Source organism: Coregonus clupeaformis, chromosome 19, assembly GCF_020615455.1.
Source record: "Coregonus clupeaformis isolate EN_2021a chromosome 19, ASM2061545v1, whole genome shotgun sequence".
In the NCBI taxonomy this organism is placed as follows: Eukaryota; Metazoa; Chordata; class Actinopteri; order Salmoniformes; family Salmonidae; genus Coregonus; species Coregonus clupeaformis.
This window is the reverse complement of record NC_059210.1, coordinates 22880934-22905781: the sequence shown is the minus strand read 5'-3', so window position 1 is coordinate 22905781 and position 24848 is coordinate 22880934. Positions and strand designations below refer to the sequence as shown.

At 41.1% G+C, this 24848-nt stretch overlaps 1 protein-coding gene across 4 annotated transcripts; it reads left to right on the top strand.

Annotated features, from left to right (window-relative positions):
* Positions 1–5298: 5298 nt before the first annotated feature.
* On the top strand, positions 5299–23966 carry bbs4 (Bardet-Biedl syndrome 4). 4 transcript variants are annotated; one of them, XM_045205148.1, is made up of 16 exons: positions 5305–5383; positions 6358–6409; positions 8228–8307; positions 11951–12014; positions 12151–12262; positions 12507–12579; positions 12749–12802; positions 13717–13844; positions 18523–18577; positions 18682–18750; positions 18861–19013; positions 19391–19562; positions 20080–20149; positions 20344–20479; positions 22963–23032; positions 23663–23966. In XM_045205148.1, exons 1-16 carry the CDS (start codon positions 5360–5362, stop codon positions 23818–23820), a joined length of 1470 nt encoding a protein of 489 aa, XP_045061083.1. In that variant the 5' UTR covers positions 5305–5359; the 3' UTR covers positions 23821–23966. The 4 variants fall into 4 exon arrangements, with proteins under 4 accessions (XP_045061081.1, XP_045061083.1, XP_041693714.1 ...); XM_041837780.2 differs by having other exon boundaries at positions 22963–23152; XM_045205146.1 differs by lacking the exon at positions 8228–8307 and having other exon boundaries at positions 5299–5383; positions 22963–23152.
* Positions 23967–24848: the final 882 nt, after the last annotated feature.

The following is a 24848-nucleotide window of genomic DNA, read 5'->3' as shown; positions in this document are numbered from 1 at the left end:
ACCTTTCAGCAGGACAATAACCTAAAACACAAGACGACATTGAATGTTCCTGAGTGGTCTAGTTACAGTTTTGACTTAAACTGGCTTGATAATCTATGGAAAGACTTGAAAATGGCTGTCTAGCGACGATTAACAACCAACTTGACAGAGATTGAAGAGTTTTTTAAAGAATGATGTGCAAATATTGTACAATCCAGGTGTGCAAAGCTCTGAGAGACTTACCCAGAAGGACTCACAGCTGTAATCGCTGCCAAAGGTGATTCTAACATGTATTGACTCAGGGGTGTGAATACCTATGTAAATGAGATATTTCTGTTTTTAATTTTCAATACATTTTCTACATTTCTAAAAAATATGTTTTCACTTTGTCATAATGGGGTATTGCATGTAGATGGGTGACAAAATATATATATTTACTCCATTTTGAATTCAGACTGTAACACAACAAAATGTGGAATAAGTCAAGGAGTATGAATACTTTCTGAAGGCGTAGTATAATTGATATACGTTGTGATGTCACGAGAGGCTGTGTCCTGGAGGGACGTTACATCCCCTGAGGTGGCTGCAAACCCAGACAGCTATGGCTCCATCTGCTGGTATGGTCGGGAACTCCACCCCTCTATGGCCAATCTTCCCACGCAGCTGAAACAAATGAGGAGCTGATGAGCTGAAGGTTTGGGAAGGGAAGAGACACAGTCTCCAACCTGGGCTCTCTGGAGGACAAGAGTGCTGCACGTCCACTTCCATGAGGAATATAAGGATTTGGAGATACTTACCTTTGGGAAATATTCACCTTTGGATATATGCACCTGTGGAAATACGTGAGAGACATTTGGAAGGACTTTTTGCTGGGTTGGCCACTAGCTGCAACGTGACTACAGTAAGGCTGGGGAAAAGTTATCTGAGCGAGTGAGAATTATGATTTTGGATGTGGAAGAGACATCCCTGAACTGTTAACCTTAAAGAGCCACAAGAGAACATAATTTTGTTATATTTTCGTTAATTTCCCAAGACCTATAATAAAATCCTTGTTTTGTTTGAACCTTGTCTCCTTGCACTACTTGAGCAATCCCGCTGAAAGCTGTGTAGCCTCTCGTGACGTCACAGATGGTGGAGAATACGGGCACGCTCAAGCGTTAATAGTGCATGTCAGAGGAGGATACCGAAGGTTTGATCACCCAGTTTTCCAAGTTGGCCGTAGGCTCCCGCCCGACTGAAATGGAGGACATATTGAAAGCCCTTGTTGCTGGCCAGCAAGCCCAGATGCAAGCAAACGTGGCTCTCTTGGAGGAGCAAAAGAAAGCCAACCTTCTGAAGGCAGAGGAATTGCAGTTGCAGAGACAGATGGTTGTCCAAAATACCCGCCCAATAAAGGCAAGTGACTTTATATCTAAGATGGGAGCTACCGATGACATTGAGGCATACCTGCATGCATTTGAGGCCACGGCCACTAGGGAAGCCTGGCCCAAGCAACAGTGGGTTGGTCTGTTAGCCCCCTTCCTAACCGGGGAATCGCTGAATGCTGTCCGGGACCTGGGCCCTGACCAGGTTACTGACTATGATGCCCTGAAGTCTGAGATCCTCAGCAGATATGGACTCACAAAGTTTGGTATGGCCCAGCGCTTTCACAGCTGGACCTTCCAACCAGACCAACCTCCTCGGGCGCAGATGCATGAACTTGTCCGAATCGCAAGGAAATGGCTGGATCCGCAGAGGAATACAGCAGCGGCGGTGGTGGAGGCCGTTGTGGTGGATCGTTACCTACGCGCCCTGCCTTATGAGGCAAAACGGTTCATCAGTCAACAGGCCTTGACCACGGCTGATCTAACCGTGGAAGCTGTGGAAAAGTACCAGGCCACAGCGGAGATGCTGAATGCTTCCCGAAAAGACCCCAGGAGTGCGGCCCCACCACAAATGGGAAGAACCCGTCCAAAGGACCCCAAGGTCTCGAACCCAGCCACGTCAGGACTTATCCCGGCTCCAGGGGGAGCCAGAAACCAGGCGGGTCCAAGAAGAGTACACCAGGAGGGGGAAACTCGACAGTGTTACCGGTGTGGGGAGATGGGACATATCTCCTGGCAGTGTGGGAAACCAGCCGATGAACCTATGCCCACTGCGGAGTCCTCCAGCTCAGCACCCACACACCGTTTTGCCTCGCTCTTGGGAGTCGTAGATGGCGGCCCAGATCGACCCCCCACCTGCCCTGTAACTGTGAATCACCATGATGTGGAGGCCTTACTGGATTCTGGTAGCCGGGCCACCCTGGTGCGTAAGGATTTGGTGGGCCCAACGTGTCTGACCCCGGGGAAAGTCCTCCCAGTTTCCTGTGTCCATGGGGACACCAGAGAATACCCCATTACTGAACTTACAATGACCAGCACACGGGGAACCATACACACGACGGCGGGGGTGGTTGATTCCCTCCCCGTCCCTGTCCTAATTGGACGAGACTGCCCAGCCTTTTACCCACTCTGGAGAGAGTCTCAGGAGAGGATAACCCGAGTACCTCGGAAACGGAGAGGCAAGACTCATCCTGGGAAGGCTCCGGTGCAATCCTCCGAATTACTCACTCCCGCCCCGGGCTCTGATGGGGATGGCAGGTGCCCAGACCGACACAGAGACGGAGCTACAGAATCTGGACAAAGAACTGTCTGGTCTGGAAGGGGACCGCTGAGAGGTATCGTTTGTTAAAGCAACAGTTAGACATGAAGACAGAAGAGTTAGATATCCTCCAGGCTAAACTCCAACAGAGCTCCTTCCATAAGCAACAGGAGGAGCTGGAGAGGCTGCGCAGGACCATCGAGGAGTGTGAGGAGACCCTGCGCAGTAGTAAGGAGGTCCAGAAGAAGGCAGAGGAGAAGTACAAGGTGTTGGAGAACAAGATGAAGAATGCGGAGGCAGAGAGAGAGAAGGAACTGAAAGCTGCTCAACAGAAGCTAAACTCTGCTAAAACCAAGGCTGATGCGTTCAGTAAGAAACTCAAGGAGAGACAACAGGAGGCTGAGTCCCTGGTCCTAGAGTTGGAGGAGTTGAAGAGAGAGCAGTCTGGCAAGCACCACGGCAATGCGGACGCCCTCTCCCGGCGTGATGCCTTCTTCGCTGCCTTTACCCCGACGAGGACGTCGGTCCCGAGGAGGGGGATGTGTGATGTCACGAGAGGCTGTGTCCTGGAGGGACGTTACATCCCCTGAGGTGGCTGCAAACCCAGACAGCTATGGCTCCATCTGCTGGTATGGTCGGGAACTCCACCCCTCTATGGCCAATCTTCCCACGCAGCTGAAACAAATGAGGAGCTGATGAGCTGAAGGTTTGGGAAGGGAAGAGACACAGTCTCCAACCTGGGCTCTCTGGAGGACAAGAGTGCTGCACGTCCACTTCCATGAGGAATATAAGGATTTGGAGATACTTACCTTTGGGAAATATTCACCTTTGGATATATGCACCTGTGGAAATACGTGAGAGACATTTGGAAGGACTTTTTGCTGGGTTGGCCACTAGCTGCAACGTGGACTACAGTAAGGCTGGGGAAAAGTTATCTGAGCGAGTGAGAATTATGATTTTGGATGTGGAAGAGACATCCCTGAACTGTTAACCCTTAAAGAGCCACAAGAGAACATAATTTTGTTATATTTTCGTTAATTTCCCAAGACCTATAATAAAATCCTTGTTTTGTTTGAACCTTGTCTCCTTGCACTACTTGAGCAATCCCGCTGAAAGCTGTGTAGCCTCTCGTGACGTCACAGAGTGCTCCATTGGGTAGAGGTGAAGACAAATGTGAGATTAGAGCCATTATGATAGATGTGTGGCAGAAGAGGTGGGACCCAGAGCCCAAGGGCCGGCATTTATATGCCCTCCAAATAATTGTTTGTTAGAAGTTAGTAGGGCTCTTTCTTATTTTCCTAGTAGTACATTATTAGATAGGAGAGTTTCTCTTAATGTTTGCTTCTTTATGAATTTACTCTGTAAACTGGGATTGACTACACACTTCAGTACAGTAGGTGGCGGCATGAACGTATAACGTTAGTTTGCGGACCGCCATAATATTATAAAAGAAGAAGAATAAGAAGAAGCCGACCATATGGACTGTATGGAAGGGAGTTTAGTCCAACGGTAGCTATTCCTGTAAATCCACCATGGCTACTCCCACCTCCAGTAGTTGATCTAGAAATGTTGGCGAGACTACAGAAATATAGGGAGGGTGTTGATCCATCTGATTTGTTTAAGATACAACTGGATACTGTGTATCAGGATTTTGTGGCCATTTACACAGATGGTTCAAAAGATCCAAGGACAGGACGTACTGGGTCAGCATGTATAGTGCAGGAATGTGGGGTGGAAGTCAGGAAACGTATTACAGATCATCTGGCTGTATATACGGCGGAGCTGATGGCCATGCTGTTGGCCTTGCAGTGGGTGGAGGAAGTCAAACAAGACAGAGTAGTTATTTGCTCTGATTCATGTGCAGTGTTAATGAGTCTCCAGTCCTTTAGCTCACATAGCAGACAAGACCTGCTTTATGAGGTGCTACAAACCCATCGCAGGATTAAACAGATGGGTATACAGATAAGATTTACTTGGGTCCCAGCCCATGTGGGGGTGGAGGGGAACGAGGCAGTAGATGAACTGGCTAAACAAGCACTTAGTAGTGGGGATGTTGATGTTGAAGTTTCAATGAGCAAGGCAGAGGAATAGTTATGCACGCTCAAGTTTTCTGTTTTTTTGGCCTTATTTCTTGTTTATTTCACACAACAACAACACAAATTGCATCTTCAAAGTGGCAGGCATGTTGTGTAAATCAAATGATACAAACCCCCCAAATATCAATTTTAATTCCAGATTGTAAGGCAACAAAATAGGAAAAATGCCAAGGGGGGTGAATACTTTCGCAAGCCACTGTAATAAGGGAAAACATTTATTTCAAGTACAGAGGAACGTCGGGGAGGGGAGGACGGCAGGAAGGGACAGAAGAGAGGAGGCTATTTTTACAAGATTACGGGTGGGACACAGCCAGTGTGATTATTGTCAGGAAACAGAGACCGTGGAGCATGTATTGCTACAGTGTGGGCAGTATCAGAGGGAAAGAGAGAGGATGAGATTTAGTATGATGGAGAAGGGGATACAGGAAATTAGTTTAAAGAGTATATTGAGTAGAACGTCATTAGACATAGTCTCAAATATTTTGTTATCTTTTTTAAGAGCAACGGGGCTGGCAGGTAGGATTTTGTTTCTCCCTGTCTCTGGCCCACACTCCAGTACAGTAGGTGGCGGTAATGCATCAAAACGTTGGATGCCAACCGCCGATAAACCCCCACTGAAGACGAAGAAGAAGAAGAAGAAGAAGCCGACCATAGAAGGTAACATGGCAGACGACAATCCCGTGGCGGTAAGCCGTTTAATTAGAACATTTTAACAAATTGACATTGTCATTGCACATTTGCATTTAGTTGTGTTTTATGCTGTATCTATTTAGCGAATAGAGCAGTATATCCAGTATTCCAGCATTACCTGTGAGCGAGTTTGACTTGCCTTCCAAGACTCATAAAGGTGCGTGTTTTATCGAGAAGATGCGTCCTACCTCGAGATGCGTCCCCCTGCTCCACATGTAGCCTACAAAAATAATGTTTTTCAGATAACTATTGTAGGCTTAAATAACAAATGGTGTCTTATGTACACTTATGTCATCTCTGTTTGCGCACCTCTTCTTTGTAGACTTAGTTCTCAATCACTTGTCTGGCTAAATAAAGGTTGAATAAATAAAATATGCAATGCATACTGATTTTATTTAATCATCAGTTAGATTTGTTGAGGCTTGTACAGATTACTTGTCATTGATTGCATCTATTATGCCATTGAAGCTCTATTTTGCCTCTGCTGCAACTAAACAGCAACACTGCATGTCAGTCATTTCATTTGTGTCAATATGAATACTACTGTAAATTAACCCATATTGCACTTGTGTCATTCTGAAAGAGGTATAAAGTAGCCTTGCGTCAGGAATGCTGTAGTAACAATCTTGATTTACTCTGAGTCAGACAGTTGGCCTATGACTTTGTTTTAGATGTAATTTTGTTACTTTGACTGAAAGACACAATTCCATTTCCTCCCTCCAGTACTGAGATTAGTTAGAAGTGGCATGGGCCACTAAATACTTAATTATTTTGTATTATCTGCAGGTTAAAGGGATAGTTCACTCAAGCTATATTTTAGTATTTTGTTCATTAGTCCACTGTTCATACAATCCCCCCCAAAATGTGCATTTCAACAGTCCAGTTATGAAGATGGAGAACTTTCAGTATAGAGCAAAAAATTTGATGATGATGCGTTTTGCAATGCATGGTTTGTGCGTGTCTTTCCCAGGATGTTCAACTTCCTCCCACTTCTGAAATCAGGAAGCCTCGTCCTAAAAAAGGTTTGTGGTTCAAACCCATATTGAAGCCTCCTAGATTGACATTACTGACAAATATGCTAACTATTTTACACTGAGAAAAATGTACAACATTGGGCTTGAAAGTTTAAAGAACTATCTTACCAAGCATTCCATTTTCCCGAGACATGTTCTTTGATGTAAACAGTTCTACAGTAGCCATTTTCCATTTATTTTCTGAAGTATGTAGGCCTACAGCTATGATTTGAGCTGTAGCTGCCGCTATTCAATTACACAGATTTTATTCAGGCTGTCCAATTTGCATTGCACTGAATACAAACATTACAGGTGACTACTTCGTGTGTATATTTAATCTATACTAAAGGTTTAGTAAAGATATATATTGTTTGCATGCATGAGAAACACATGTTTTTGACTAGGTCTCTTTTTGTCCACCGGGTGTCATTATTGAGCAGGTTAATTTCCCTTTGAAGAGGATTAGACCAAAATAGATCAGCTTTAGCTAAACCAGATTTGGTAGCTAAGGCTGTGTTGGTCAATTAACTTTGCTTCCTTAATGCTTTTGGTGTCCCGGAAATAACTTTTTAAACATACATTGTTTTCAAACTGTGGGGTGAAACAACCTTTTATTTAGAGTTATGGTGGCTTAAAGGGCCAATGCAGCTTTTTTATCTCAATATCAAATCATTTCTGGGTAACAATTAAGTACCTTACTGTGATTTTCAATTTAAAATGGTCAAAAATTAACTGAAATAGCTTCTTAGCAAAGAGCAATTTCTCAAGCAAGAATTTTGCTGAATGTTTGGAGTGGTCTGAGTCGGGGGGGGAAAACTAGCTGTTATTGGCAGCTAATTTACCGCCTGGTGATATCACCATGGAAAGGCCAAAGCTCCAACCCACCAAAACAGGATGACATTTCAGGCAGTCTTTTCAAACAGCTCTTACACTAAAAGGGCATTATCATTTTCACAATTTCAGTTTTATTCCATCTTCATAGTGTGAAAATATACATAAAACACAAGTAAATCATATTTTTGACTGCATGGGGCCATTAAGACAGTTGTTCAAAGCTCCTGAGTTATTTATAAGTTATATTCTTCAAGAATCAATTGGTATATCATTAATTTAAATGAACGGCAGTAACTATTGCAGATTGCACCTAAAGCTATTTATAAGTAATATTCTTCAAAATCAAGCAGCATTTTCATTAATTGAAATTACTGGAAATATGACATACTTTAGATAGGTCTTGGTGAGTTTCAATGGTGGAAAAAGTACTTGAGTAAAAGTAAAGATACCTTTAATAGAAAAGGACTCAAGTAAAAGTGAAGGTCACCCAGTAAAATCCTACTTGATTAAAAGTATTTGGTTTTAAATATACTTAAGTATCAAAAGTAAAAGTATAAATCATTTCAAATTCCTTATACTAAGCAAACCAGACGGCACCATTTTCTAGTTTTTTAAATTTACTTACGGATAGCTAGAGGCATGCTCCAACACTCAAACATAATTTACAAACGAAGCATCTGTTTAGTGAGTCTGCCAGATCAGAGGCAGTAGGGATGACCAGGTATGTTCTCTTGATAAGTATGTGAATTAGACAATTTTCCTGTCCTGCTAAGCATTCAAAATGTAACGAGTACTTTTGGGTGTCAGGGAAAATGTATGGAGTAAAAAGTACATCATTTTCTTTAGGAATGTAGTAAAGTAAAAGTTGTCAAAAATATAAATAGTAAAGTAAAGTACAGACCCCCAAAAACTACTTAAGTAGTACTTTCAAGTATTTATACTTAAGTTATTTACACCACTGATGAGTTTTATCTGCCTTTTATGTCTATGCAGCTCCTGAGCTCCCTATTCTGGAGAGACGAAACTGGCTCATCCACCTTCACTACATCCGTAAAGACTATGAGACCTGTAAGGTAGGAGGATCTGTTTGTTCGGTCTCTGAGAGAAAAAGTGTCATATAAACGGTGTTGGGGAGTAGGGTACTACATGTACTTAAACTGGCATTGTATTTGGTACAAATCATTCCCTAAATTCTAGACCTCAGCTGAATCTGGTAATGAATGGTGTGGCTGTTGAACAAGTTGAGGAGACTAAATTACTTGGCGTTACCTTAGATTGTAAACTATCATGGTCAAAACATATAGATTTAATGGTTGTAAAGATTGGGAGAGGTCCGTCCGTAATAAAGAGATGCTCTGCTTTTTTGACACCACACTCCAAAAAGCAAGTTCTGCACGCTCTAGTTTTGTCTAATCTTGATTATTGTCCAGTCGTGTGGTCCAGTGCTACAAGAAAATACCTAGTTAAGCTGCAGCTGGCCCAGAACAGAGCGGCACGTCTTGCTCTTCATTGTAATCAGAGGGCTGATATAAATACTATGCATGCCAGTCACTCTTGGCTAAGAGTTGAGGAGAGACTGACTGCATCACTTATTATTTTTATAAGAAACATTAATGTGTTGAAAATCCCAAATTGTTTGCATAGTCAACTTACACACAGCTCTGACACACACTTACCCCACCAGACATGCCACCAGGGGTCTTTTCACAGTCCCCAAATCCAGAACAAATTCAAGAAAGCGTACAGTATTATATAGAGCCAATATTTCTTGGGACTCCGTTCCATCTCATATTTCTCAAATAAACAGCAAACCTAGTTTCAAAAAAACAGATAAAGCAACACCTCACGGCACAACGCCTCTCCCCTATTTGACGTAGATAGTTTGTGTGTATGTATTGATATGTAGGCTACGTGTGCCTTTAAAAAATGTTTTATGTAGTTCTGTCCTTGAGCTGTTCTTGTCTATTCATGTTCTGTATAATGTCATGTTTTGTGTGGACCCCAGGAAGAGTAGCTGCTGCTTTTGCAACAGCTAATGGGGATCCTAATAAAATACCAAATACCAAACTAGTAATTTAACTACATTTTGCAGTAGCTTGGTGGTAGTTGAACTAAATTCAGATGTGGGTAGTGTTTTTAGTAGTTCATTAATTTTTTGCCATGTAGCAGTGTAGCTAACTACTGGAACTACTCACTAGTTTTTTTGCAAAAATTAAATATGGATGAAGTAGGTAAGAATTTCCTTTAGTTTTTGACATCGGACTTTCCTAATTCTCACTTGAAACATAGTTTTTGTGTTTTAATAGGCTAAATTAAACATTCTGTTAACATCTGACTCCAGAGTGATCTGTTCTTGCAATTTGTATTCTATGACATTCAGATGTAGATATAATTTACCACAAAGTAGTTTTTCAAAGTGTCTTTCAAAGTGTCTTTAGTTAAGTAAACTGTATTTTTCTTAAAGGCCCAGTGCAGTCAAAAACGTGATTTTCCTGTTTTCCCACACTATGAGGTTAGAATAATACTGTGAAATTGTGAAAATTATGATAATGCCATTTTAGTGTAAGAGCTGTTTGAAAAGACCAAGTTTTGGCCTGCCTGGTGACTACACCAGGTGGTAAATGAGTTAATAGACCAGTAAGAAAGAGTTCCAAACTCTCTGCCATTAACAGCTAGTTATTGTATAATTTCCCCCACCCCATAGAATTAGGAATTCAAATACTTAATTCAGTAATACTTGAATTATGTAATTTAATAGGATCTCTATGCTCAGACCACTCCCAGACAGTCCTAAGCAAAATTCTTGCTTGAGAAAATGCTCTTTGCTAAGAAGCTATTTTTGTTTATTTTTGACCATTTTAATTGAAAACAATCACAAGGTACATCATTGCTACATAGAAATGATTTGATATTGAGAAACAAATGGCTGCATTGGACCTTTAAGGGTAGCTTTAGTGTAGCTTAACATCTTCCAGTGTGAAGTAATTGGTAGCTTGGTAAACTATATTTTCACAGTAGCTTCCCGAACACTGCATATAAAGTGTCATGGTAAAACAATGGACAGGTACAGTGAGGGGGAAAAAGTATTTGATCCCCTGCTGATTTTGTACGTTTGCCCACTAACAAAGACATGATCAGTCTATAATTTTAATGGTAGGTTTATTTGAACAGTGAGAGACAGAATAACAACAACAAAATCCAGAAAAACACATGTCAAAAATGTTATAAATTGATTTGCATTTCAATGAGGGAAATAAGTATTTGACCCCACTGCAAAACATTACTCAGTACTTGGTGGCAAAACCCTTGTTGGCAATCACAGAGGTCAGACGTTTCTTGTAGTTGGCCACCAGGTTTGCACACATCTCAGGAGGGATTTTGTTCCACTCCTCTTTGCAGATCTTCTCCAAGTCATTAAGGTTTCGAGCCTGACGTTTGGCAACTCAAACCTTCAGCTCCCTCCACAGATTTTCTATGGGATTAAGGTCTGGAGACTGGCTAGGCCACTCCAGGACCTTAATGTGCTTCTTCTTGAGCCACTCCTTTATTGCCTTGGCCGTGTGTTTTGGGTCATTGTCATGCTGAAATACCCATCCACGACCCATTTTCAATGCCCCGGCTGAGGGAAGGAGGTTCTCACCCAAGATTTGACGGTCCATCGTCCTTTTGATGCAGTGAAGTTTTCCTGTCCCCTTAGCAGAAATACACCCCCAAAACATAATGTTTCCACCTCCATGTTTGACGGTGGAGATGGTGTTCTTGGGGTCATAGGCAGCATTCCTCCTCCTCCAAACACGGCGAGTTGAGTTGATGCCAAAGAGCTCGATTTTGGTCTCATCTGACCACAACACTTTCACCCAGTTCTCCTCTGAATCATTCAGATGTTCATTGGCAAACTTCAGACGGGCCTATATATGTGCTTTCTTGAGCAGGGGGACCTTGAGGGCGCTGCAGGATTTCAGTCCTTCACGGCGTAGTGTGTTACCAATTGTTTTCTTGGTGACTATGGTCCCAGCTGCCTTGAGATCATTGACAAGATCCTCCCGTGTAGTTCTGGGCTGATTCCTCACCGTTCTCATGATCATTGCAACTCCACGAGGTGAGATCTTGCATGGAGCCCCAGGCCGAGGGAGATTGACAGTTCTTTTGTGTTCCTTCCATTTGCGAATAATCGCACCAACTGTTGTCACCTTCTCACCAAGCTGCTTGGCGATGGTCTTGTAGCCCATTCCAGCCTTGTGTAGATCTACAATCTTGTCCCTGACATCCTTGGAGAGCTCTTTGGTCTTGGCCATGGTGGAGAGTTTGGAATCTGATTGATTGATTGCTTCTGTGGACCAGGTGACTTTTATACAGGTAACAAACTGAGATTAGGAGCACTCCCTTTAAGAGTGTGCTCCTAATCTCAGCTCGTTACCTGTATAAAAGACACCTGGGAGCCAGAAATCTTTCTGATTGAGAGGGGGTCAAATACTTATTTCCCTCATTAAAATGCAAATCAATTTATAACATTTTTGACATGCGTTTTTCTGGATTTTGTTGTTGTTATTCTGTCTCTCACTGTTCAAATAAACCTACCGTTAAAATGATAGACTGATCATTTCTTTGTCAGTGGGCAAACTTACAAAATCAGCAGGGGATCAAATACTTTTTTCCCTCACTGTACATGCATTCGTTAAAAGTGTATAATTTAATTCTGTCCTCTTTTTCATTCAGGCAATCATCAAAGAGCAGCTACAAGAGACCAGGGGGATGTGTGAATATGCCGTCTATGTACAAGGTATGGCGATTGTCCAGCAGAACAGAACCAGTTCAATCGTTACAAGTATATTACAATAGGTCAGGTGTAACTATGACCAAATGTTAGATTCTCACAGCATGAAGGGATGCCTGTCTGTCTGTTTCTCTCTGTTCAGCTTTAATCCTTCGCCTGGAAGGGAAAATCCAGCAGTCACTGGACCTGTTCCAGAGCTGTGCAATACTCAACCCTGGCAGCTCGGATAACCTCAAACAAGTGGCCAGATCCCTGTGAGTAGCACACTTTTAGAAAAATGGGGGCATTTTATCATTCAAGCTCCAAGCTTCAGTAGGCTGTTTGCTAAGATATTTGCTGCCTTTGCGTGTGTTGTGCCACGCAAGTTATTTCTGAATAAAAAAAATGTTTTAAACGCTTATTGATCCATGGAAAATTGCTTGTTTTCCTAAGTCTGAATCTTAAGTATGTACATATGATTTTGCAATTTAGACATTTTGTTCATTTTTGCTTTTCTAGATTTCTCCTTGGTAAGCATAAGGCTGCCATAGAGGTTTACAATGAGGCTTCACAACTCAATGAGACAGACTGGGTAAGTAACTTTGGTTTATAAATATACTACTTTGTGAAGATTAGTTGTTTTTTTTCAAGTTGTGAAAAGTTTTATTCCACATTTTACGTATTTATGATCCCCAGATAAGAAATATAGTTTACTGACTATCACATTTTCAATGCCCCTTTTTCAACCCCTCTACTTGAAGGAGATCAGCCATAACTTAGGTGTGTGCTACATCTATACCAAAGACTTCAACCGTGTAAGTTACATCTTTTAGTCCCTCTTGAACATACACTGAACAAAAATATAAATGCAACATGTAAAGTGTTGGTCCCATGTTTCATGAGCTGAAATGAAAGATCCCAGAAATGTTCCATACGCACAAAAAGCTTATTTCTCTCAAATGTTTTGCACAAATTTGTTTACAACCCTGTTAGTGAGCATTTCTCCTTTGCCAAGATAATCTATCCACCTGACAGGTGTGGCATATCAAGAAGCTGATTAAACAGCATAATCATTACACAGGTGCACCTTGTGCTGGGGACAATAAAAGGCCACTCTAAAATGTGCAGTTTTGTCATGCAACACAATGCCACAGATGTCTCAAGTTTTGAGGGAGCGAGCAATTGGCATGCTGACTGCAGGAATGTCCACCAGAGCTGTTACCAGATAATTTTATGTTAATTTCTCTACCATAAGCCACCTCCAACGTCGTTTTAAAGAATTTGGCAGTACGTCCAAACGGCTTCACAACCGCAGACCACGTGTATGGTGTTGTGTGGGTGAGCGGTTTACTGATGTCAACATTGTGAACAGAGTGCCCCATGGTGGCGGTGGGATTATGGTATGAGCAGGCATAAGCTACGGACAATGAATGCAAATGCATTTTATCGATGGAAATTTGAATGCACAGAGATAGTGTGACGAGATCCTGAGGCGCATTATCGTGCCATTCATCCGCCGCCATCAACTCATGTTTAGGGCCTAATTTAGGGCCTAATTAATTTATTTCAATGGATTGATTTCCTTATTTGAACTGTAACTCAGTAAAATCTTTGAAATTGATGTATGTTGTGTTTATATTTTTGTTTAGTATAGTATTGTTAAAATGTTTCAAACACCAACATTGTACATGAATGAAAGTAAAAGCTGTGCGCTTGTGTGTACTGCCAGGCAGAAGAACAGTTGAACATCGCCCTGGAGTTGAGCAAGCACGACCTGACCTACATGATGCTGGGAAAGATTCACCTGCTGGAAGGGGACACTGACAAAGCCATCGACGTGTACAGGAGTGCCGTTGAGTGAGTAATATATAGCACTTGGCAGATGCAAAGCGACTTGTGTGTACATTTTCCTATGGGTGGTGGCCCCAGCGGGATTTGAACCCACAGCGCATTGTGCTTTCAACGCAATGATTATCAACTGAGCCACACAGGACCACTGAAGTGTGTGAGAGTGAGTGTGTTGGCATTTCCATGACTGTGATTAAGTAAAACATCAATTAAACGCAGTTTCAAATAGATGCCTGTCCCTTTTAATAGCTGGGCACGGCACACATCTCAGCAAGTACATGCCTGTTTCAAATAAATACCGGGTCTAAATGAATTGTGTACAACATTACCATAAATTGTTTACAAGGTTTAACGTTTGATTTGTTACATGAAATAATTCCGTAATGACTCTAAAAAAGTATGGCAATCATCTGTTTTTATCACCAGTAAGAAACGGCTAGCCATTGACTGCTAACAACTGAGAACTGCTAGCTAACTGGCAAGCACAAAAACAGTCAACAACAGTGGTGAAAAAAGTACCCAATTGTCATACTTGAGGGAAAGTAAAGATAGAAAATGACTCAAGTGAAAGTCACCCAGTAAAATACTACTTGAGTAAAAGTCTAAAAGTATTTGGTTTGAAATATACTTAAGTATCAAAAGTAGAAGTATAAATCACTTCAAATTCCTTATATTAATCAAACCAGATGGCATCATTTTCTTGTTTATTTTACTTTACGGATAGCCAGGGGCACGCTCCAACACTCAGACAGTATTTACAAACAAAGCATGTGTTTAGTGAGTCTGTCAGATCAGAGGCAGTAGGGATGACCGGGGAAGTTTTCTTGATAAGTGTGTGAATTTGACAATTTTCCTGTCCTGCTAAGCATTCAAAATGTAACGAGTACTTTTGGGTGTCAGGGAAATGTATGGATTAAAAAGTATATAATTTTCTTTAGGAATGTAGCGAAATAAAAGTTGTCAAAAATATAAATAGTAAAGTAAAGTACAGATACCCCCCAAAACTACTTAAGTAGTACTTTCAAGTATTTTTATTTAAGTACTTTACACCACTGGTCAACAACTTCGGGAGTACTTAAGAGGCATACTAAGACAAAATAAACTTAACACTAACCAGATTTCCATCCACAATTTTTATGCAAGTAAAGTCATACCACAGTAAAAAAAAAAAATAACGACAGCTGTACAATTTTATAAATGCAGATAATTTGTTTGTTCGACATGGTAGGATCTTTTTGTGTCAGTAAAATTAATTATGCGAGAAATAGTGGTGGAAATGCCTTTATACGCAAATATTGATACAGTACCATCATATCGAAGTAAACTTGGAGTCACGCGATGATATGGTGTGTGGTCCTCCCACTATGACTCGGGAAAGCACCCAGCGTCTGGCCTTTATGGTAGAGTGGCTAGATGGAAGCCACTCCTCAGTAAAAGGCACATGACAGCCCGCTTGGAGTTTGCCAAAAGGCACCTAAAGGACTCTCAGACCATGAGAAATAAGATTCTCTGGTCTGATGAAACCAAGATTGAACTCTTTGGCCTGAATGCCAAGTGTCACGTCTGGAGGAAACCTGAAGCATGGTGGTGGCAGCATCATGCTGTGGGGATGTTTTTCAGTGGCAGGGACTGGGAGACCAGTCAGGATCGAGGAAAATATGAACGGAGCAAAGTACAGAGAGAACCTTGATGAAAACCTGCTCCAGAGCGCGCAGGACCTCAGACTGGGGCGAAAGTTCACCTTCAAACAGGACAACGACCCTAAGCACACAGGCAAGACAACGCAGTAGTGGCTTTGGGACAAGTCTCTGAATGTCCTTGAGTGGCCCAGCCAGAGCCTGGACTTGAACCCCAAATACAGGTGTGCCAAGCTTGTAGCGTCATACCCAAGAAGACTCAAGGCTGTAATCGCTGCCAAAGGTGCTTCAACAAAGTACTGAGTAAAGGGTCTGAATACTTATGTAAATGTGATATTTCTGTTTTTAATCTTTTATACATTTGCAACAAAATTCTACAAACCTGTTTTTGCTTTGTCATTATGGGGTATTGTGTGTAGATTCATGAGGGGCAAAAAACTATTTCATCAATTTTAGAATAAGGCTGTAACGTAACAAAGTGGAAAAAATAAAGGGGTCTGAATACTTTCCGAATGCACTGTATATGGCACAGCGGTCAATTTCTTTGGTCCTTAAATGAAACTGGTATACTTTTTAATTTATCACAATTTTCTTTAACCAATTTTGGTCTTAAATGCAGGGTCGACAGACAAGTTCCTTACTTTCTCCCCCTTCCACTTGCCTCTTCCATTTTTGCAGTAATGCTGCAATTCGTTGGTTGTAATTTTGGGTAGAGCAGACATTTCCATATATTTTTGTTAGCTGCACGTGTGACATAATGCCACCAGTCCTATTTATTATATAATTTACAAAAATTATACCGTACCGTTTATCAATTAGTATATTTGAGTTTAACCATAATATTTGTTGTATTATTTGTTCTGTCTTTTCTGGTGGATTAAACTGAAATTGCAACCAACTTTCTATGGCTTGTTTTAAAAATAGCAATATTTTGGAAATTATTTCATTTTCAAATAAGTGAGAGGTTGTAATCTAAATAAAGGGAAAAAGGCCATTCTTGAACATAGGGTGAGACATTCTTACTAATCTGCTAGAGAAGCAGTTTGGATTTAAGTATAACTTTTGTATGACTGAAGCCTTTAGTGAGAGGTCTAATGCTTTACTATTTAATAATTCATATTCATTACATAAATAGGCCGTTTAATTTTGTCTGGCTTGTCGTTCCAAATAAAATTGAATATTTTTTTGCTCATATAATTTCAAAAACAAGTCACTAGGTGTAGGCAGGGCCATAAGTAAATAGGTAAACTGGGATATGACTAAAGAGTTCATCAGGGTGATTTTTCCACAAATAGACAGGTATTTTCCTTGCCATGGTAGCAAGATCTTAGCAATAATTGCTAACTTTCTATTAAAATGTATTGTAGTGAGATCATTTCTTTATTTCGGGATATGAATTCAGAGTATGTCCCCAGTTTATTAGGCCACAGATGAAATAAGTTATGATGAACTTCACAGGGTGGTGAAAGTGACGGTGATCTTGATGCTCCTTTCCAATAAATATCGAGGGTCTTATTCTGGTGACATGATGATCGATGCTTGGCTGCAGTTTGACAAATAAAAATATTCTCGCTCATATCCATAATAATCTCACAGCCTACCCGCACTGTATCTGCGAGCTGTTGGCTAGAACGCACATGCCAAGACCAGAGTAGGCTCATTTACTATTTAACACAACGTTTTTTGTGTCAAAACTATCGGTAGATTTGAACATGCGATTGGAAACACATTGAACTTTAGATGTTTCTTTTTAAGCGAAAAACTACATTTTGTGTGCACTACGTCATCACACACTCTTTCATCCGCAGCAAGTCCGTTTGGTGGAAACACACCACTGGTGGGAAAATGCGCATATTTTCTTTTTAAATGGATTTTAGAATATCGCATGAAAATCTGTCGCTGATTGGATGGAAATATTGCTACTATGTGGAAATGATAACACATTAGTGCAGGAAATGAAGAAATGTGTTTAAATGCTGAAAGTGAATGCTGGAATTAAATAATTAACTATGCAAATGAGCAAATATAAACGCAACATGTAAAGTGTTGGTCCCATGTTTCATCAGCTGAAATAAAAAGTCCCAGAAATGTTCCATGCGCACAAAAAAACGTATTTCTCTCAAATGTTGTGCAGGAATTTGTTTACCTCACTGTTCGTGAGCATTTCTCCTTTGCCAAGATAATCCATCCACCTGACAGGTATGGCATATCAAGAAGCTGATTAAATAGCATGATCATTACACAGGTGCACCTTGTGCTGGGGACAATAAAAGGCCACTCTAAAATGTGCAGTTTTGTCACACAACACAATGCCACAGATGTCTCAAGTTTGTGCAATTGGCATGCTGACTGCAGGAATGTCCACCAGAGCTGTTGCCAAATAATTGAATGTTCATTTCTCTACCATAAGCCGCCTCTAACATTGTTTTAGAGAATTTGGCAGTATGTCCAACCGTCCTCACAACTACAGACCACAGCCCAGGACCTCCGCATCCGGCTTCTTCACCTGCGGGATCGTGTGAGGAGGGGGGTGCTGCTGAGGAGTATTTCTGTCTGTAATAAAGCCCTTTTGTGGGTGGGCCTATGCCCTCCCAGGCTCACCCATGGCTGCACCCCTGCCTAGTCAAATGAAATCCATAGATTAGGGCCTAATGAATTTATTTCAATTGACTGATTTCCTTTTATGAACTGTAACTCAGTAAAATCTTTGAAATTGTTGCATGTTGCGTTTATATTTTTGTTCAGTATAGAAGCCTGTCTCTAATAAGCACCTGTTGTGTTCAGTGATTTAAGCAAATAAATGCCCGGGCTATTAATTGAAGTTTTACGGTATATGTTTTTCTGTGTGTTGTTTTAATGTTACTTATAGATAAACAAGGAAATGTTTGTTAGAGTTGATATTTCCATGAGCTTGCTTAGTTCACGTAGCTAGTATATTAGGCCATGTACGTACATACAGTATGTCATTGGGAAAGAGGTCTTCTGACCTGGTTAAATGGGACTTCCTGGTTAAATAAAGGTTGAATAAATAAAAAATCCTCTTATTTCAGGTTTTCTCCTGAAAACACGGATCTTCTCACCACTCTTGGCCTGCTATACATGCAGGTAAGTCGAGGCCTTTCATTCCCTCCTCAGATCACGCTCCAACCATGATGGGACAAGTCATGTTTAAGTGAGTTTGAAACTAAATCAGTCTATTTCCTCACCAGCAAGGCAAATATCAGAAAGCCTTTGAGCACCTTGGGAATGCCCTGACGTATGACCCCAACAACTTTAAGGTAGGGGAGGCCCTCCCTACTACTCCCTATCCTATTGGATGCTGTATTTGCAACTGACTTAAATATCACTGCAGCAGTGGGTGTGTGTGTGTGTATTTTACCCTCTTCAGGCCATCCTGGCAGCTGGCAGCATGATGCAGACGCATGGGGACTATGATGTTGCCATGAATAAGTACCGCGTGGCAGCTTATGCTGTACCTGAGAGCTCGCCCCTCTGGAATAACATTGGCATGTGCTTCTTCGGAAACAAGAAATATGTGGCGGTAGGGAAATTCTATGGGTGACAACCTCCAATTTGCCTGTTTCACGCCATCTCTCCAACTCATTTCGAACTAGAGACTTCCCTCAGATCAATTGGCCAACTGAATTTGACCCAGAGGTGTGTGTGTTTGTGTTTTCAGGTACCATTACTCATAACCTATATTTGTCTCTGTCAGTCCCATAATTATTTTCAAAAATAATGCACAAATACTTTTACATCTACGAATACGTACCACATAGAAATGCATTTGTGAAACTACGATCACAACAAATCTAAACCACAAATCTAAACCATTCACTTTGTGTTATTGACATAACCAGCTACTGGGTATGCAGGCTTTCTCTAGCCTTTTTATCTTCTATTCCTCCACATCCTCAGGCCATCAGCTGTCTAAAGAGGGCCAACTACCTGTCTCCGTTTGACTGGAAAATCCTGTACAACCTGGGCCTGGTGCACCTCACCATGCAGCAGTACGCCTCAGCCTTCCACTTCCTCAGTGCTGCCGTCAACCTGCAGCCAAAGATGGCCGAGCTCTACATGCTGCTGGCAGGTACAGGATAACTAATTGCAGAGGTACCGTGGCACCAAGGGGCAAAGTAACTTTATAAAATGTAGTAAGCTACTTTGCCCCTTAGTGCCACCACACAGGGATGATTTTGAATGCTCCCGTGGGCATTGTCAGTCATACTATAGTTTCACAAATGTACCTCGTGTTTTTCCTTATGCCTGCTATCTCCACTTCAGTGTCTTTCAACACATTATTTATTTGCCCTGTTTAGCTCGTTTCTTGGCTTCTATACATTTTTAAAATCTCGCCTGTTAAATCCCAGATTGTAGTTTTAACTTTGTGGACTTGGCATCAAGCAGGCACTGCATGATGTGTTTCCCTTCTTCTATTTTCCCCCAGGTGCATTGGAATGTCCATTCCAACTTACTGAATTTCTTGTGGACAAGTACTTTCTTGTGGTTTAAAGCAATGTCTACATTATAATGTTGTGTCATCATCAAAATGTTTTCCTATTGGTCATGACTGATTGTCAAATCAGATTTTTCTTTTTTTCTTTCAGTTGCTCTTACTAATATGGATGACGGGGAGAATGCCAAGCGATCATATGAGCAAGCAGTGTCGTTGGATGAGTAAGTATTTTACTTGAACTCATTTTTTTGTTTCGTTAGATGAATGTGGGGGTGGGGTACGTTAAATTACTGTTTTGCATTTGTATGGTCTATCATCCTCAATCCTACATTTTCAGGCCTTTTAATATTACAAAATCTTTTATCTAATATTTCTTCAACTCAAATGTATACTGTTCTGCGCCCATCTTTCACAGGTGTAACCCTTTGATCAATCTGAATTTCGCAGTCCTGTTGTACAATCAAGGAGACAAAAAAGGAGCCACAGATCAGTACCTGGAGATGGAGAGGAAAGTGATGGAAAGCAGCCATAATGCAGAATTTGACCCAGAGGTGTGTGTGTGTGAACCTGCATGCGTACGTGTCTGTGTTTTGAGGTACCATTACTCATAGACACTTTAAAAGGGGCAATCCGCAGTTGCTAAATCAATTTTTTGATTTCTAAAATAATCATAGACTGTATACTCATTAATCCTTGAAGAATATAACTTATACATGCCTCATCAGCAAGGGTGAAAGTAGATATAGGATTTTCTCAAAATGCATACTACCGTGCTCCGAGCACGCAAATTGGAGCACGGGAGGGTCGGAGTATGAGTCCAAATCAAAGTATGCGAAACAGAGCATGGAGGGCACTTCTCGGATGTGTACTCCATTTGTACATATTTTGAAGCATGCATCGATGCAAGTTTCAATGGAAAGTATGCACATAAATATGACCCAACCATGTAGAAAATGGCGCAACATTTCTTGAAATCAATGGTGGCTATTATTTTAGCTGAAGCGAGAGAAAATAAACTCAGACTTCGGAATAAAATGATGCCCATTCACATCTCATATGTTGCCTGGCTACAATATTTTATCTTGATACGTTAATAAATACATACTGGGTTAATTTTGGCATGTTTAACTGCCTACAATACCCACTGTAGTGAAGATTGCAAGCCAATAGTAAGTCAATAGGGCTATCTGGCTAGCTACTACTGTTAGCTATCTAGATACACACAAATACTTGGCAGCTAGCTACCCACAAATAATTGAAATCTACCTTGCATAACATTAGTTTTAGGTAACTTTTGCCTGTTAAACTATCTGTTTAGCTAGATTATTATGATTCAGATATAGATAGCTGATAGTTTTGAAGTAAAATGTTTTCTTTGTGTATATCTTGTTTCGTCTATTGCCCTTGTCCTGGCTGGAAGAAGGTTCAGTGAATGGGTATGCCCATAGTAAGTCAATAGGCATAACTGGTTAGCTACTACTGTTAGCTAGCTAGATAGCCACAAAGAATTGGCAGCCAACTAGTAGCTACCCACAAAGAATTGACATCTACCTTGCATAACATTCGTTTTAGGTCATTTATGCATGTTTAACTAGCTGACTAGCTAGATTATTATGATTCGCATATAGCTAGCTGATAATTATGAAGTAAAACGTTTGCTTTGTGTATATCTTGTTTCATCTCTATTGTTACCATTGTCCTGGCTGGATGAAGGTTCAGTAAATGGGGAGGTGAAGCGTGAGGTAATACAGTAGAGGGAGTGCGAGTGCGAGTGCTTCTCAAATGTAATGTTTTATGTGTTCTCTACACTCTCTTCCTCACAAGAACGTATTCAAGAGAACGTCCTCTGAGAATGCACTCGGAGCATGAGAGTGTGGAGCACGGTAGTATGCTTATTGAGAAAGACCCATTGTTTCTTCCCGGTACACCTAAGAGTAAAGACATGTCATTTAACTAAAAATGTTTGACCTTTTAATGTGGAATGATGTTTTCATCTGATTGTCAAACAAATCACTTCATACAGTAGGCTACCTGCTCATGTTCGTCCACTGTAAAATAATTCCAGCATCGACAACAGTGCACTGTGCACACGCCATTTGATTAATGGAAAGAGACGTCTATTAAAACACCAAAAAGTGTAATGACATTCGGAGATTGTCATTAGGCACACTTCTAGCCTGAATTGATTGATGCGTCCACTGTTGTCCGTGTGCATCTCGGTCCCGACCAGTTATCTCTGCTTTGGCAAATGTTTGTGTTCACGTCGAACCACACCGCATTTTGGAGTGTATAGGCCTACCATATTGTTTATGCTTCTGACAGGCAGTCATAATAAATGAGGGTGTAATAGCATAGTTTTCTTGCCATCTTTTTAAAAAAATATTGTGATAGGCTCATGTTTTACCGGTACGGCGTACCCCCACCATTTATTTAGCCGGTACTCCGTACCGGACCTTCCAGTCTTACTTTCACCCCTGCTCATGAGCTTAGTTCAACTGTCGTATCTCATTAAAACCCCAAAATATAAGCTTGTTTTCCCCCTAAACATTGTAAATGTAAACAAACACTGTATAGCCTTAAAAATATGATAATTTTTATATCTTGGAATGTCACTCCTTGCATCAATAGCTCTATGAATTTACCAAAACCGAGGCGGGGTAACCATTTTGTTATTGTTTCAACTGCGGATTGCCCCTTTAAGAGTTAACTATGCTAATACATCATATACCTAATCTTCTCGAGTCTAAGCCTCAAGTATAAACTGTAACCAGTGCAATCTGCACTGCAGTAATTATGTTATGTAACATGTTGCCCACAATGCAAAATTGGTACTCAAAAAGCTGGAAAAAAACATATCAGTGCAGTTGACTCCTGATGAATCCACAATCACATCATAAAAAGTCCATGTTAGTGTGTTGACCGTCTTCTCCATGTTCTGATACTGAAGCAGGGCTCCTTTCTTGAACACTTCAAGCTGGCTCCCAGTCTAGCACATATCCCTAATGTTGAGCGGTCTGTACCCTTTTTGTCTCAGCTCATTGAGATGGCACAGAAGTTGGCATCTGCTCTCCAGGTGGGAGAGACCTCGGTGTGGACCAAGCCAGGTAAGGACTCCAAAGTCGGTCAGCGCTCCAAGACCACGTCCCTGCAGCCCCTGGGCACCAACCAGGCCCTTGGGCAGGCCATGTCTTCAGCTGCCAGCAAAAGCATCCAGCTAGCTGCAGGTGTGTGTGTGTGTGGCAGTGAAAGCGGAGGGCAAATTTAGAGATGGACGCCATGTTGCTGCCTCTGAGTGTTTTCGTTCACCCATTCATTTATAATGAGTCTTTGGATTCTAGTTGTAATTCCAAATCATATTTTTCTAAATAGAGGGTTCTGCAGTAGGCTGGTCTGGATCAACCATATCCAGACACCAAACCTTACTTGATTTTTTTGCACCTTTGATAATAATAATAATAATAAAATGCCATTTAGCAGACGCTTTTATCCAAAGCGACTTACAGTCATGCGTGCATACATTTTTTGTGTATGGGTAGTCCCGGGGATCGAACCCACTACCTTGGCGTTACAAGCGCCGTCAAATACAGATTGCAAATGATCCTACCTTTTTAACAGTTGTCTACCACTGCACAAAGTGACATGAAGTAGTAAGTCTTTAGTTTCCATGCAATAGGATTCCACGGGAATGCGTGTCAGATGTTGTAAGAGTAAAATACCTCTATCTCATCCCTAAGGCTCTAAGGCTCCACCCAAGTCCATCTCCACCTCCTTACCCCCAGATGAAGAGCATGATGTGGAGAATGCCCCTTCCCCTCCCCTAGGGGACCCGGAGTCAGAGGAGCCCAAAGCCAAAGAAAAGAAGAAGAGCAAGTCTAAACCTGTGGCTGAGTAGGGTCCACGAACCACTGCTATGTGAAGCGAAGCAGTTTATGGTTACAGTTGAATAGTATGTACTGTATTGGGGTTGGATTGTTGATTGCAGGTTTAGGCTGTTTTGAATAAAAGGAAGGGGAGAGCTTACAGTGCATTCAGAAAGTATTCAGACCCTTTGACTTTTTCCACATTTTGTTATGTTACAACCTTATCAATTTTAGAATTAAATTGTTTTTTTCCCTCATCAATCTACACACAATACCCCATGATGACAAAGCGAAAACACGTTTTTTGAAATCTTTGCAAATGTATTACAAATAAAAACGGAAATATCACATTTACCCATAATAACAAAGGGGAAAAAAAATGTTTGTGCTAATTTATACAGTACCAGTCAAAAGTTTGGACACACCTACTCATTCCAGGGTTTTCCTTTATTTTTTAAACTATTTTCTACATTGTAGAATAATAGTGAAGACATCAAAACTATGAAATAACACATATGGAATAAAGTAGTAACCAAAAACGTGTTTAACAAATCAAAATATGTTTTATATTTGAGATTCTTTAAATAGCCACCCTTTGCCTTGATGACAGCTTTGCACACTCTTGGCATTTTCTCAACCAGCATCATGAGGTATTCACCTGGAATGCATTTCAATTAACAGGTGTGCCTTCTTAGAAGTTAATTTGTGGATTTTCTTTCCTTCTTAATGCATTTGAGCCAAACAGTTGTGTTGTGACAAGGTAGGGGTGGTATACAGAATATAGCCCTATCATTACTTTAAGACATGAAAGTCAGTCAATACGGAAAATGTCAAGAACTTTGAAAGTTTCTTCAAGTGCAGTCGCAAAAACCATCAAGCGCTATGATGAAACTGGCTCTCATGAGGACCGTCACAGGAATAGAAGACCCAGCGTTACCTCTGCTGCAGAGGATAAGTTCATTAGAGTTACCAGCCTCAGAAATTGCAGCCCAAATAAATGCTTCACAGAGTTCAAGTAACAGACACATCTCAACATCAACTGTTCATAGGAGACTGCGTG

What these genes read in the sequence shown, in the direction of transcription:
- bbs4 (XM_041837780.2), top strand. Translation starts at nt 5,360, where the DNA reads ATGGCAGACGACAATCCCGTGGCG. An exon ending in AAGACTATGAGACCTGTAAG is followed by an intron (nt 8,308 to 11,950) that starts GTAGGAGGATCT and finishes TTTTTCATTCAG; the next exon opens with GCAATCATCAAAGAGCAGCT. An exon ending in GCTCTACATGCTGCTGGCAG is followed by an intron (nt 19,563 to 20,079) that starts GTACAGGATAAC and finishes TTTTTCTTTCAG; the next exon opens with TTGCTCTTACTAATATGGAT.